Source organism: Lemur catta, chromosome 4, assembly GCF_020740605.2.
Source record: "Lemur catta isolate mLemCat1 chromosome 4, mLemCat1.pri, whole genome shotgun sequence".
Taxonomy (NCBI): Eukaryota; Metazoa; Chordata; class Mammalia; order Primates; family Lemuridae; genus Lemur; species Lemur catta.
The window spans coordinates 41,041,183-41,055,925 of NC_059131.1; the positions used below are offsets into that span (position 1 = coordinate 41,041,183).

Here is a 14,743-nt window from a genome sequence, read left to right on the forward strand (position 1 = left end):
CTAGGACATATAGACCCCGGAGATGACTCTGTAGCAAGAGGAATAATTCATACTACAGGCTATCTAAACTATACAATGTACCATAGTTTATCTAACCAGACCCTCTCCAGATTCAATAAATATTTAAATTGTTCCATTCTTTTGCTTTTGAAATAGTGCTACAATACATATCTTTGTGCACAGACATTTCATATATTTGCCAGTATATATCTGGGATAGAAGAATAGAAGTGCATTGACACTAGAATGTAAATGCTTATATACTTTTGCTACACACTGCCCCACACTCCTATTTATTGCTTATTTACTCAGAGACTCACCATTAGAATATGATACCAAACATCTGGGTTTTTGCCAATATGACAAGTGAAAACCTCACCATGGTTTTAATTTGCAAAAAAGAAATGACTTTTCTTTAAAATACCAAGGACTGTATCAACTTAGGTGAAATATTCCAAGCCAAGCATTACAAATTTCTTTGCATACCCACAACAAGTGGGAACTTAATTGTGTCTTTACAGTGACGAAGACTCTTTCCTCAACCAAACTTTTTAGACAGGCTCCTCTGAGCCCTCTTTCCAACTAGGTCTCATCCTTGGGCTCAGTCTTCGCCCTGCAGAGTCCAGTTTTATCAAGACTCCTGTGAACACAATTTAGAAAAAATCCCCCACCCTTGATATCTGATCAAATTCCTCATCTCCCACCCTCAATGTCTGATCACCCTGTTCTGTCTTCCCCAAGAATCCTATTACATTGGTTTAGGAAGAATACCCCTACCCCTGATGTTTCTGAATAAAGTTTTCCTCACAATTTTAAGAAATGTCAGAATAATTTTTTTCTTTAACAACAGATCCAAACTAAGTATATTAATTCACTAGGATAATCTGTCCAGGGTTTGATGAAAATAAATTCCCTTAGCAAACTTTATATTGTTAACAAGGCTTTCCCCTACTGATGAAAACTAAACAAAACTGCAAGGCCATATTTCTTAAACATTTAAGAATTTAAGGCATTTAACAGGATAAAATCATAAAGCAAATATGGTAACAAACAAACCTGATTTCTTCATTAAAACAAAGAAATAACACTGCACCATCAGTTGGTGCTATATCTAAATAAATTACTTTTTAACCCTGGCATGTGACCAAATTAATCCATGAATTTAATTCAATTCCAACAGGAATTCTGTTTATAAAAGTAAAAAATAAAAATTACAAAAGTATAAGCCTGATAAAGCCTTGCTGGCGTGGGGAATGTAAGCACACCTCTACAATGGCAGGACATCCATGGTATCTTATGTTCATAAATCAAGAAAAAGTAGTGTCAGGGTATTTCTTCAGAGACAAGTATACAAATGCTTAGAAGTGGTGAACTTTAGGATGGGAAGTAATCGTACACCAATGTATCACAGTATTGGCAGATTTTTCTCTAAGACTGACATATGCAAAACTATTACTTACAGTAATAGTGGTGAATTTTAATGAACATTTTGCAAAGTTGGAACTTAGGACACAGCATCTTGGCCCTTCTCTCTTGACTACTCAACAATTTGAGCTCTTGTTACAAATTAGTAACAAGTAAAATAACAATACAAATGTGTACTTTACACTGTGCTCTCAGCTTTATAGGCATATCTCATTTCATTCTTGCAACAATTCTGTGAGGATACTGATATTATCCCATACTTTATATATAAGGAGATAGTCTTAGAAGTTCAGTAGCTTATGCTAGGCCACAAAGAAAGCACTTGTCGCAGGCAGGATTTTAACCTAGGACTCTGTTTACCCTGAAATGAGGGTGCTATAAACTATTCGTGGTTTGAAAACCTCTTCCCTTAATCTTAAGCAATATGGAGACTCAGACCAAAATAGGCAAATTACTCAAACTTCCACTTTTCACACACACATATATATTTTCTTTCAAGGTTTCAAAGGGTTTTTTTTTAATGGATATAAAACTACTTTTTATGGGATATAATAAAAAGATTTTAGCGAAGTATGGTGGCACGTACCTACAGTCCCAGCTACTCTAAAGGCTGAGGTGGAAGGATCACAATTGAGCCCAGGAGTTCAAGACCAGCCTGGGCAGTATAGTGAGACTCTGTCTCAACAACCACCCCACCTAAAAACAAACAAATAATCAAAAACCCAAACAGCTAATGTTTCCTATGACAATGGGTTAGCTAAAACTAAGCCAGTGTTTTCACTTCCAGTGATTTATCCTACAAAAATAGGTACAAAGAGCAAAATATATGTATAAGATGTTTGTTGTATCATTAGTGAAGATGAACACTTCTACAGTGTTTACCATGTGACTGACGCTGCTCTATACACTTTGTACATGCAGGTACCTCATACTCTCTCAATCTAAGGTCTGATCCCTTTCAATCTGAACTCTTGCTAATTGCTAATAGAAATACAGAAAATGGAAAATTCAGATAATGCGGTATTGCTTTCTATCAAACTCAGCCACCCACTCCTCAATCTGGATAGTGGGAGACACACTTAATCCTCACAACGTCCTTAGGAGGTGGGTGGTATTATCACCCCCATTTTACAGATGAAGAGGTGGGGGGTAGTTCTAAGGGATGGGATTAATTGCCCATGGTTACACAGTTCATCAGTAATGGAGCTGGGTTTGAATCCAGGCAGCCTGGGTCAAAGATCATGCTGTTAACCACTACATTCCCTGCCTCTTATTGTCTACCTAGTGAACAACTGTAATAAAACCAGCCAGGCACGGCGGTGCATGCCTACAGTCCCAGTACTCTAGAGGATCACTTAAGACCAGGAGTTTGAGACCAGCCTGGGAAACAGAGCAAGACCCTGTCTTAAAAAAAATAAATAAATAAAATAAAAAATAAATAAATAAAACCAGCATCTACTACTAGAGAGTAAATTGGATATTAAATTCTAACAGCCACATAAGGAAAAATACAGATATCTATGTACTTATCTGGAAAAGTATATGATGTATTGATTAGGTACAATAAAGGGAAGCTGCAGAACAACTGGCATGATCCTGCTGAAAATAACTGTTTAGGAAAATGACATTTGGAGAAATACAAATAACTATGAACAGGGGCTCTCTGTGGGGTGCAGATACACAATTAGAGTCTTGTCAACCTTTATGGTCTAGATTTTTTATGAGCATGTACTACTTTTATAAACTGACAATTTTAAGAAAAAACATGTGTAGAAAATTAGATTAATGGTAGATTGTGGTTTATGAATTTTTTCCCTTCAACTTTCTAAGTTTTTTCTCAATAGGCATTTACTCCCTTTGTAATACAAGAGAAAAATCAAATTCACAAACTTCAAAGCATATTCTAACCGAACCTTCTTTGTTGTATCCTCATCTCCCTAACCTCTGAACACTGGTTTAATCCTTGAACTTCTTTTTTCTATCTACACCCACTCCAATGATTATCTCAATCTCATGGTTTTAAATACCGTCTGTATGTTGATGACACCCAAGTTTGTACCACCAGACTGAACTACTCCCCTGAACTCCAAATGCCTATTCATTATCTTCACTTACAAGCATCATCACATTATAAGCATCTTCACTGATAATTTCTGATCTCTTCTCAAACTACTTCTGTGCTCCTTCCACAGTTTAGTAAACAAGTTTCTTTTAAACTCCTCTCTTTATCTTCACACTCTACACATCTGCTTTGTGTGCAAAATAACTATGTTGTAATGCCTTTGTATCTCAGACCCCATCACCATGATGGCCTAACACAGATTCTTCACCTCAATATTAGCATATCCAAATGTTAGGCATGTCACTAGTCACTTACATAGTACAGCTTTCTAATGATTAAGTTTTTCATAAGTTTCAAATGGATTCAAACCATCCTTCTACCAACCTCACTCTCACACACTTGCTTATATACATTTTTCTAAATGTAAGAAAAGAGATGGGACTCTAGCTTTCCTAACAATCACTACACATTACCAATTTATGAACAAGTGAGATCAAGTTCTATATCCACTGGGTTCGTGACATAGGAAAACCGCTTAAGCACCACTGCCCTAAAGACAAACCCTATTTACCAAAGACCTGCAGGTAAGAAGGACCCACATACTAGTAGCTACTGTCCACTTTTATACTCCAAGGATCCCAGAAGTATTCATGGGTATTAGCACATACATAGCATTCTTAGAAGTATTTCACTAGTGAAGTCTTTAAAAGTTACTAGAAACTTATCTTTTTGAAATTGCCTAAAGTATACTGTAGCAAACCAAAAGTTTAACATGCCATTTGTTAATCAACAATAATAAGGGCCCTCCTCCTTAAATGATAATGACTGTACTGACTAATAATTGCTGAGTGGTGGTGATGTTTGTGCCAAGCCTTCCAAATGTTCGATTTGACTAGATTGTTTTCCTAACCACAGCCAACCATTTCATGATTGCAAAGTACAATTTTGGAAACTAATAATCTTTGATCTTAGTTCCGTTAGCTTCATCCCCTGAGTAAATGAGTATTTTAAAACCACCTCAGGTTATGCCTTTCACTAATAAAATTTCAATGTTATTTTATGATACCAGAGGCAAATGACTTCCTGCATATATTTATTAGAAACAGCTATAGAGCCAACACTGTAAAATAAGCACAATATGCTGAACATTTTCATTTTTAGATTTATTATATATTGAATAAAAAAATTCAGAAATAGCTATATTCAAAAATGTCACTGCGGCTTTTCTGTCAACTATCAATATTTTCTCTAAACTGCTATTATCCAGAAACTAGCTATCAGTGAAATAATGTCTGTCTATAAAATGCTCATGTATTTTTCAAGATCCTGCTCTCACTCACCTAATATTAAAAAGATAATTTCAACAAGTATTAAACCACTATCCCCTAATGATATTCTGTGACTATTCTAAATCTCAGAGATCCAATCAAAATTTATACACTGTGTGAAAAAAATCTATCAACCATCAGATGAGGAACAAAAATCCTTTTCAAGGTCAGAAAGGGATGCATTCTTAATTTTAGCCATAACCTTACCTTAAAAAACAAAGGTAGAAGTTGAAGTTGTTCTGTGACTGCTGTTGAGAAGGATCTTCCTGCACTCGCCATCAGCCACTTCAATACTATTTGAGAACAAACACGAAGAGTAAATCTTTGCTATCCAGTTAGAGACCACAGAATAATATTGTAATCCTAGTATCAGACAGCCACTCTGATAGCTCCTTTATTGTCTATATTACTTCATAAAACAGACAATGATTGATCAGCAGTGTAAAAGGACCCATAAAGGTTTCAACCAATGCAGGGTACCGAAGCCACTCCCCAAGAATAAATCTGCAAATTATTAACAGTCCATCAAATACCTATACTGAATATAAATTAAAACTAACTTTCAATAACCTTAATGTGGCTAAATAATGACTAAGTTCTTTACACTTAAAATCCTTGAAAATTTTTGATACAAAAACAATAGGACATCCCCAATAGCCAAAACAACCTTGAAAAAGTTGGAGGATTCATACTTCCTGATTTCAAAACTTGTGACAAAGCTACATGTGGTACTGGCATAAAGACAGGAATATAAACCAATGGAAGAGAATAGAGAATCCAGAAATAAACCCTCACAATATAGCCAACTAATATTTTTTCTTCCCAAGAAAGTATACTCCATGGCCAACTAATTTTTGAAAAGAGTTAAGACTATTCAATGGAGAAAGGATAAGTGGTCTTTTCAATAAATGGTTCTGGAAAAACTGGATATCCACTTGCAAAAGAATAAAGCTGGATTCCTACCTTATATCCCCTTATACCAGCAGTCCCCAACCTTTTTGGTACCAGCGACCAGTTTCATGGAAGATAATTTTTTCATAGACCGGGGGCTGGGGGGAATGGTTTCAGGATAATGCAAGCGTATTACATTTACTATGCAGTCAAACCTCTCTGCTAATGATAATCTACATTTGCAGCTGCTTCCCAGCGCTAGCATCACTGCTTCAGCTCCACATCAGATCACCAGGTATTAGATTGTCATAAGGAGTGAGCAACCTAGATCGCTTGCATGCACAGTGTACAGTAGGGTTCATGCTCCTATGAGAATCTAATGCCGCCACTGATGTGACAGGAGGCAGTGCATATGCAGTGATATGAGCAATGGGGAGTGGCTGTAAATACAGATGAAGCTTCCTCCTGTTGTGCGGCCTGGTTCGTAACAGGCCACAGACAGGTACCAGTCTGTGGCCCAGGGGTTGGGGACCACAGCCTTACATCACATATAAAAACTAACTCAGAGTAGATTAAAGACCTAAACATAAGAACTAAAACTATAAAAATCATTGAAGAAAACTCAAGAAAAAGCTTCATGACATTCTATCTAGCAATGATTTCCAAGTTAACAAAAGAGAAAACAGAGAAATTAGACTTCATCAAAATTGAAAACTTCTGTGCATCAAAGGACACTATCAAGAGAGTAAAGGCAACCCAAAGGATAAGAGAAAATATTTGTAAATGGTATATCCGATAAGGGATTGATATCCAGAATATATAAACAAGTATTAGGCCAGGCGCAGTAGCTCACACCTGTAATCCTAGCACTCTGGGAGGCTGAGGCAGGAGGATCGCTTGAGGTCAGGAGTTCGAGACCAGCCTGAGCAAGGGCGAGACACTGTCTCTCTACTAAAAATAGAAAAAATTAGCTGGACCTGGTAGCACATGTCTGTAGTCCCAGCTACTTGGGAGGCTAAGACAGGAAGGTCCCTTGAGTCCAGGAGTTTGAGGTTGCCGTGAGGTAGGCTGATGCCACAGCACTCTAGCCTGGGCGACAGAGGTAGACTCTGTCTCCAAAAAAAAAAAACAAAACACCACAAGATACCTCTTTACACCACTAGGATGGCTATAATTAAAAAAAAAAAGAAACAACAAAAACAAAAGAAAGCAGAAACAACAAGCTTTGGTGAGGTCACAGAGAAATGAGAACTCCTGTGCATTTGCTGATTGGAATGTAAAATGTTGCAGCTGCTGTGGAAAACAACTTAGTAGTACCTCAAAAAGTTAAACAGAAATACCATATAGTCCAGCAATTCCACTTCCAGGTATATACCCAAAATAATTGAAAGCAGGGACGCAAACAGGTACTTATACATCGATGTCATAGCAGCATTATTCACAATGGCCAAAAAGTGGAAACTACTCAAACATCCATCAACAGACGAATGCATAAACAAAACGTGGTAGCAATAAATTTCTGGTTCATGCTACAACATGCATCAACCTTGAAAATACTATGCAAAGTAAAATAAGCCAGACACAAAAAGACAAATATTGTATGATTAGACTTATATGAACTACCTATTACGGGCAAATTCACAGAGATTAAAAGTAGAATAGTGGTTGCTAGGCGCTGAGGGGGAGAATGAGGAGGTAGGGTTAAAGGGTACAGAGATCCAGTTTTGCAAGATGAAGAGAATTCTAGAGGTGAATGGTGATGGTTGCACAACAGTGTGAATGTCCTTAATGCTACTGAACTGTACACTTAAAAATGGTTAAAATAGTAAATTTTATATTACATATATTTTACCACAATAAAAAAAGTGGGGGCCAGGCATGGTGGCTTATGCCTATAATCTCAGCACTTCAGAAGGCCAGGAGCTCAAGATCAGCCTGGGCAAAAGAGTGATACCCCAATCTCAACAAAAAAGTTTTAAAAATTAGCCAGATGTGGTAGCATGCGCTTATAGTCCTAGCTACTTGGGAGACTAAAGCAGGAGGATCCCCTGAGCCTAAGCTTTCGAGGTTGCAGTGAGAGACAATGGTGCCACTATACTCCAGCCTGGTTAATAGAGCAAGACCCTCTCTATTAAAAAAAAAAAGTGCGGGGGGGGGGGGGAGGGGAACCCCATTGGATAATCAAAATAAATATGATTTCAAGTGAGATTCTACTAATTTTAATCACTTACTAGTTTTTAAGAGTTTAATGCCTTGGGTTCGTTCATCTTCTTCGCCAATTCCATTTTCTTCCATAACATGGTTCTGAATTTCTTCATCCACATCCATGAGAGGTTTCAATTTCTCTAGAATTCGAGCAGTAAACTCAGGGACACAAGGGGATGTTGTTGGCGCGGTATTTGGCAAAGAAACATCTATCATGAATATGTAGGTCAGCACACTGTAAAATAAAACACATAATAGTAAGAAGAGGTCCCACATTACCAATAAAATTGAGGTTCAAAAGTTATGACCCAACCAAAGTAAACTGTCCCAGGTCAATTCCTAGAGAAGGTCTCAGATTGTGTCTTGTATAAAAGAAACCATAATTATCAAGTATTCAAAATAGGATATGTAGCATGGATAACATAGCACATATCTACAAAGTTTTTAAACAATTAGCCAGGTATGGTGGCAGGCACCTATAGTCCTGTCCTAGCTACTTGGGAGGCTGAGGCAGGAAGATCTCCTGAGCCCAGGAGATTCCAGATTGCAGTGAGCTGTGATTGCACCATTGCACTCCAGCCTGGGTGACAGAGCAAGACCTTGTCTCAAAAACAAACAAATGAAAAGCACATAAAAAAAGCTAGGGTACAGTGACTGCTCACCTCTGGCTTCTGATCACACTACTGTCCTAGTTTACATTTAGAATGTCTAGTCTTGTTTCCCACAACACAATAGTAAACAAAATTTGAAGACGACACCATGAAACTCCTTGACAACACAACCAGTATGTATAATATTAAAATTAAAAAAAAAAAATTCAAGAAGTATGTCACACCACAGAGAAAATAGTACCTACCTCCCTATTCTTTCCCTGACATTTTTGTAAACCTGGGTGAGTTTGGGTTCCAAGTACTTCAGCAGTCTGTGCAATAGCTCAGGCACTCTCCATTCTTGCTGGGCAAGGCCACCTTGTAGTACATAAAGTCGACTGAAATTAAAGCACAGGAGTATTGTGTTAGAGCCCCCTTCTGCCGTTACAGATTGACAATATAGATAAACAATGTCTGCATTTCAATTAAAACGTCTTCATTTTCTCACCTAATAATATCCATAATTCAAAATAGCATGTATATGAAGATTTTATTTTCCTACATAATTTTCTCTGTATTTGCATTGATTTCCACTCGTACACAACTGAAAGAAATACTGACTTAAGAATACACATTGAGTTAATCTTTAAGCATTGGAATTCACATTTTCTCACTAATTAACAGAGTACTTATTCTTCTTTTTAATGGGACTATCCATATTTCTTCCCATCATTCACTTTCTACAGCTCCATATGCCCCCCAACAAGTGCAGTTTTCCTTAAAATGATTACTCTCTCTTCTTTGTATCTTTTTTAACAGGAAAAAGTGAAAAAGAGACGTGATTAAGAAGTTACTACTGTTATGGTACAAAAAGCAATACCAATAAAAGATCTGACAGCAGAGAATGCTGAATCTAACTTATGTTTGAACTGCTCAGGTCGCCTACATTTCTCCTACTTATTCCCAATTGAGAAATAACTCCACTAAATAGCGTCTGTTGCATGGAAATGGATCACATCATCTTCCAGAATAAAGTAATTACTTCATCTAACCTTTAGAAGTACAGACAATTCATTGCCATTTATATAATCCATCAATACAAAATCTCTTATGTTAACTTCACAGGTTTTCTTTTTATTTACCATGCATCCACAAAGGATCCTCCTTCACCACTCAATGGAGATTCCAACAGTAGCTCAAAAAGCCAATGAAGTTTCCGGGGATCTCTGCTTTCCTGTGTTGAAAATATAAAGTAACAATTAAACAAAGGGCCTAGAGCTCTCTAAATAAATTAAATCCAGTTATTTTAGAAATATTAAAAACACATATAAATACAGTCATTTCATGGTATCTGTGGGGGACCGGTTCCAAGACCCCCAGGGATACCAAAATCCAGGGATGCTCAAGTCCCTTATATAAAAAGGTGTGGTATTTACATGTAACCTATACATGTCCTCTCATATACTTTAAATCGTCTCTAGAATACTTATAATACCTAATACAATGTAAATGGCTATGTAAATAGTTGTTAGAGTATATTGTTTAGGGAACAATGACCAAAAAATCTGTATGTATTTAGTACAGATACAACCATCCATTTTTTTCTCCCAATATCTTCAATCTAAGGTTGGTTGAAATCATAAATACAGATGCTACAAATATGAAAAGCTTTGTAGAGGAAGGAAATCCAACTAAAAGAGATAGGTGAGTCAAACCTATATGTAATTATCATAGCTCATGTTACCACAGAGAAAACTGTTGTTACCTAAATGGATTGTCTTTATATCAAAGTATAGAAGGTAGGGACATATTTGGTGCCAAAAATAATTCCTACAACCTTATATTATATGGTAATACCTATAACCTTGTATTATGTGGCTTTTATTATAACTAAGTTACATTTCCAAATACAAGATTTGACTTGTCACTTTAAAAAATGCATCACTACAGCAGAAAAGATAAAATAATCCCTAAAGTTATCACTCAAGATTTATTTAAAAGGCTGTAGAGAACCATCTCCAATTTTGTAAGATGACAAAAGTATGAACAAAGTCTCTTTTTTTATAAATATATTTGTCAGGCAACACCTCATTCTATAAAAAAGAATGACTATTCCCAAACAAAATTTCAAGAGTCAAGAAGTATGATGAGATTTCACACATTTTGAGACAGGGTATTAAACACTTTGATTAGATGAGTTAGAGAAAGGAACCAGGAAAACTTACACAGGATGTTGCTATACAAGTTCCCCAATCATTGTAAGTTTCCACTGTAATGTTGGACAATGCTGTTCGAAGCAGAGGGCACAGAAGCTCCCAAAGCTTCTCCACCTACTCAAAACAAAATACACAGATAAAAGTCAATGACAATTGGAACACTTTCTTCAAACATCTCTTTTCCTGCAAATGTGCACACATAAAAATTGATGCAACATTTAAATTACTTTTTAGAGCACCCAAATAATCCAGGAAAACACCTTCCTATATTATCATCATACATATCCAAGTATAGATGAATTTTTTTCCCCTAAAAATTATTCAGAAAAGGAGATATTTTATAAGGCTCCTTATAACATCTTTCATACTACTGATAAATTCTCTTTTTAAAATTCTGAACAACACAGTACACTGGGCTGAAGCAAAACCTCAATCAGTTTTAAGTTTTGCCTGCTTATCAATGCCACTCGATTGACTCTTAAAGTACGAGGCAATGACATTTTTATTACAATTTAGTAATTTGCCTGAGGTATAACCATCAAATTCAAGCCTTAGATTACTACAATAGCCTTTTTAAATTGTATAGTTGTACGGGGACTGAATGTGTGTGTATGGATGCTTCTCACGGGTGAACAAACATATAAAGCACCTTAGGGTCTTGATAAAATGCCAGTTCTGATTCATCTCAGGTGGGCCTGAGATCTGACTTTTCTAACAATATCCCAGGTGATGCCCATGCTCCAAGTCTAAGGACTATACTTTAGTTTAAAAGGACCCACCCTGATTTGATCATTACACACTGTACACATGTATCAAATTATCATACATACCCCATAAGTATGTATGATTATTATGTATCAAATGATCCTAAGGAATAAAAAATTTAAAAAAATTTTTTTTTCAGAAAAGACAAATGGGTAGGAAGAGTTTGGGATAACATATCCAGTGGTAGCACCAGGCTTTGATGAGAGAGAGAGAGAGTGTGTGTGTGTGTGTGAGTGAGAGTGAGAGAAAGAAAGAGAGAGAGAGAGAGAGAGAGAAACAGGTAATTCAAAAGTGGCAACAGAATGACAACAACATGTGTGACATGTTTAAATAAAATTGTTTCCTGGCTGGGCATGGTGGCTTACACCTGTAATCTCAGCACTTTGGGATGCCAAGGCAGGAGAATTGCTTGAGGCCAGGAGTTCAAGACCAGCCTGGGCAACACAGTGAGACCCTGCCTCTATAAAAAAAAATGTTTCTTGTAATCAAAAGTGTTCACAGTCCTCCTGTTGTTTCATGTGAGCAAAAGTGTTCATATTTTTCCTAAAAGTTGGCCAAAAACCATATCTGTATTTTCACTTTGAGGAAATAGGGGTCTACCTTACATACAGGTATTTCTGACATTTGACCAGGTTATTTTCAGCCTAGTGTATTTTGGTAACAAAGTAACTATAGGGCAGGTGTGTAAAAACTAAGTCTTACAATTAAAAAGAGGGCTATTCTAAAAAGGGTATGTCAAACTCAAACTGTCTCCCAGACTAGAAAAGTCATATAGATGAGCAAGAAGGCTAGGAGAAAAGATTTAATGAGAGGCTGGAATAGAAAAATCAGCTGGACATGGTAGCGCACACCTAAAGTCCTCACTACTCAGGAGGTACAGGCAAGAGGATTGCTTAAGCCCAAGAATTTGAGGCTGCAGTGAGCTATAATTGCACTACTATACTCCAGCCAGGACAACAATGGGATCCTGTCTCCAAAAAAAAAAAAGAAAGAAAGAAAAAAAAGAGAGAGAGAGAGAGAGAGAAATGCACTGTACAGATAAATACATCACCTTTTCAAATGTCCAATGCTTAGAACCTCTGATTAAACCAGCTATAATTTCTGCAACACATCGCTGGGTGCTTTCATGTGAATCTGCAACCAAACGTTCTAAGTGGGGCTTCAGAACTGGCAGAAAGGCATCATCAAAATTTCTAAATATACCCTATAAAAACAAAAAAAAGAAAGTTTTCAGTACTCAAATGTCTATCATCTCAATTATAATATGCTTATAATTATTTTGTACATTATTATTGTACTTAAAAACTTCAGGTGTTCTCCCCTTTAGAACTAACTGCTTTAACAATGTCTCTAAGTTAAAATGATGAGAATACTATTTTACATATCACATTAAAATGTAACCAAGGAAAGAGACATTAATCATTCTGACATTAAAACTATTATACCTCAAAAAAGTAAGTAAACATGAAATGCATATATTTTGGAGTTTTGTTTTTTGTGCTTTTTTGCTTCTAGCGCTAATTAAAAACATTAAAGATACACAGTCATTCCTGGGTATCTGTAGGAGATTGGTTCCAAGACCTCCCCACCTTCAACAAGGATATGAAAATGTTCAAGTACCTTATATATAAAATGCTGCAGTATTTGCATATAACCTATACACATCCTCTCACTTATTTTTAATCATCTTTAGAGTACTTATACTACCTAACACATTGCAAATGCTACATAAATAATTGTTAAACTGTATTATTTAGAGAATAATGACAGGAAAAAAAGGCTATACATATTCAGTACAAACACAACCATCCATTTTTTCCCTGAACATTTCTGATTTGTGGTTGGTTGGATCCATGAATGCAGAACCCACGGATAAGGACAGCCAACTGTACTAAAAAGCTTAGTTTTTATCTTTTTTTAAATGAGTCCCCAACCTTAAGCCAAGATCAATATGACTGGTGTAAATTCCAGTGCCATTTTAGATGAAGATGATGGCTACACTCAAACTTAAATTAAGCATTTAAAACATATGAACCTACAAACTGAACAGTCACTAAGCTTTACAAAGAGGATATACAGATAATATACTTACCTTAAAGAGGCAAAAACGTCGGGGATTAAACTTATCTTTTCCTTTTCTGTCTTCTAAAGATAGAAAAGTAATTAACTGTTCAACAAATTTAGGATCAGAAAAATGATCAAATATAATCTGTTCTGCCTATAAAGTTAAAAAAAAAGAACAATATTCAGGGTTTACAATCTATTTAAAAACATGATTCTGAAAAAGTTAAAATTCAATTATAAGATTTTGATACTCAAGAGCAAGCTGTTTTTATCCTAAAGCACTTCTAGTTCTCATAGACACTATAACGCTTTCTAAAACCAAAATCATATCTCCCGATAAAAATGCTACATCCATAAAAAAAGCTAAAAGTTTTCCCTCAGATTCTTAAGTTTGGGGTCCCATTTCTTACACTGTGAATAAAAACCAACAAATGTTCTGCTTGGGAAATGATGACAATGCTATTGTGTCACCTGATGGGCAATTTACAAAAATTCCCCAAAGTATGAATCAAAGCTTCAGAAATCATTTCCATATTTACATAACATCAAAAGTTAAAAGGCAAACTTTGTTCTGAACCAGAACGTAAAAGTTACATAACATTAATTTGAGGAAAACATAAAGTTTAAAACCCTTTGTCAACTTTCAATGTGAAATAAGGTCAATGAAATCTAAGGAGTTTTGACTAAACTCTTTTGGCGAGGCATGGTGGCTCATGCCTGTAATTTCAGACCTTTGGGATGTCCAGGCAGGATCACTTGAAGCCTGCAATTTGAGATCAGCCTGGGCAATATAACAAGACACCATCTCTACAAAAAATAGAAAAATTAGCCAGGCGCAGGGGCCTGGTCCTGTAGTCCTAGCTACTCGGGAGGCTGAGGTGGGAGGATTGCTTGAGCCAGGAGGTCAAGGCTGTAGTGAGTTATGATCACAACACTACACTCCAGCCTGGGCAACAGAGTGAGATCCTGTCTCAAAAAAACAAAACAAAACAAAACAAACAAACAAAAATACCCCAAACCTACAAACATCATATATATGCAATAAAAAACTAAACATCAGTCATTATCTTTGCCTTCGAGAAGCTTGTTTCAGATAAAACTGATACAAGGAACTAGCAGCTAACTAAATAAAGCAGTTCCCAAGGGAATGCTAAATGGGATAGTAACTTGAGGGTAACTTTAGATATATCAAAATCTG

General features: G+C 36.2%; 1 protein-coding gene across 1 annotated transcript in view; it reads right to left on the reverse strand.

Moving 5' to 3' along the window:
• The window catches only part of PSME4 (proteasome activator subunit 4), a 100,054-nt gene that overhangs the window by 13,363 nt on the left and 71,948 nt on the right, over positions 1–14,743 (reverse strand). Inside the window, 7 exon segments of the mRNA XM_045549600.1 lie at positions 5,022–5,107; positions 7,937–8,145; positions 8,767–8,898; positions 9,643–9,734; positions 10,726–10,830; positions 12,533–12,685; positions 13,574–13,699. Coding sequence (XP_045405556.1) covers positions 5,022–5,107; positions 7,937–8,145; positions 8,767–8,898; positions 9,643–9,734; positions 10,726–10,830; positions 12,533–12,685; positions 13,574–13,699 — 903 coding nt within the window.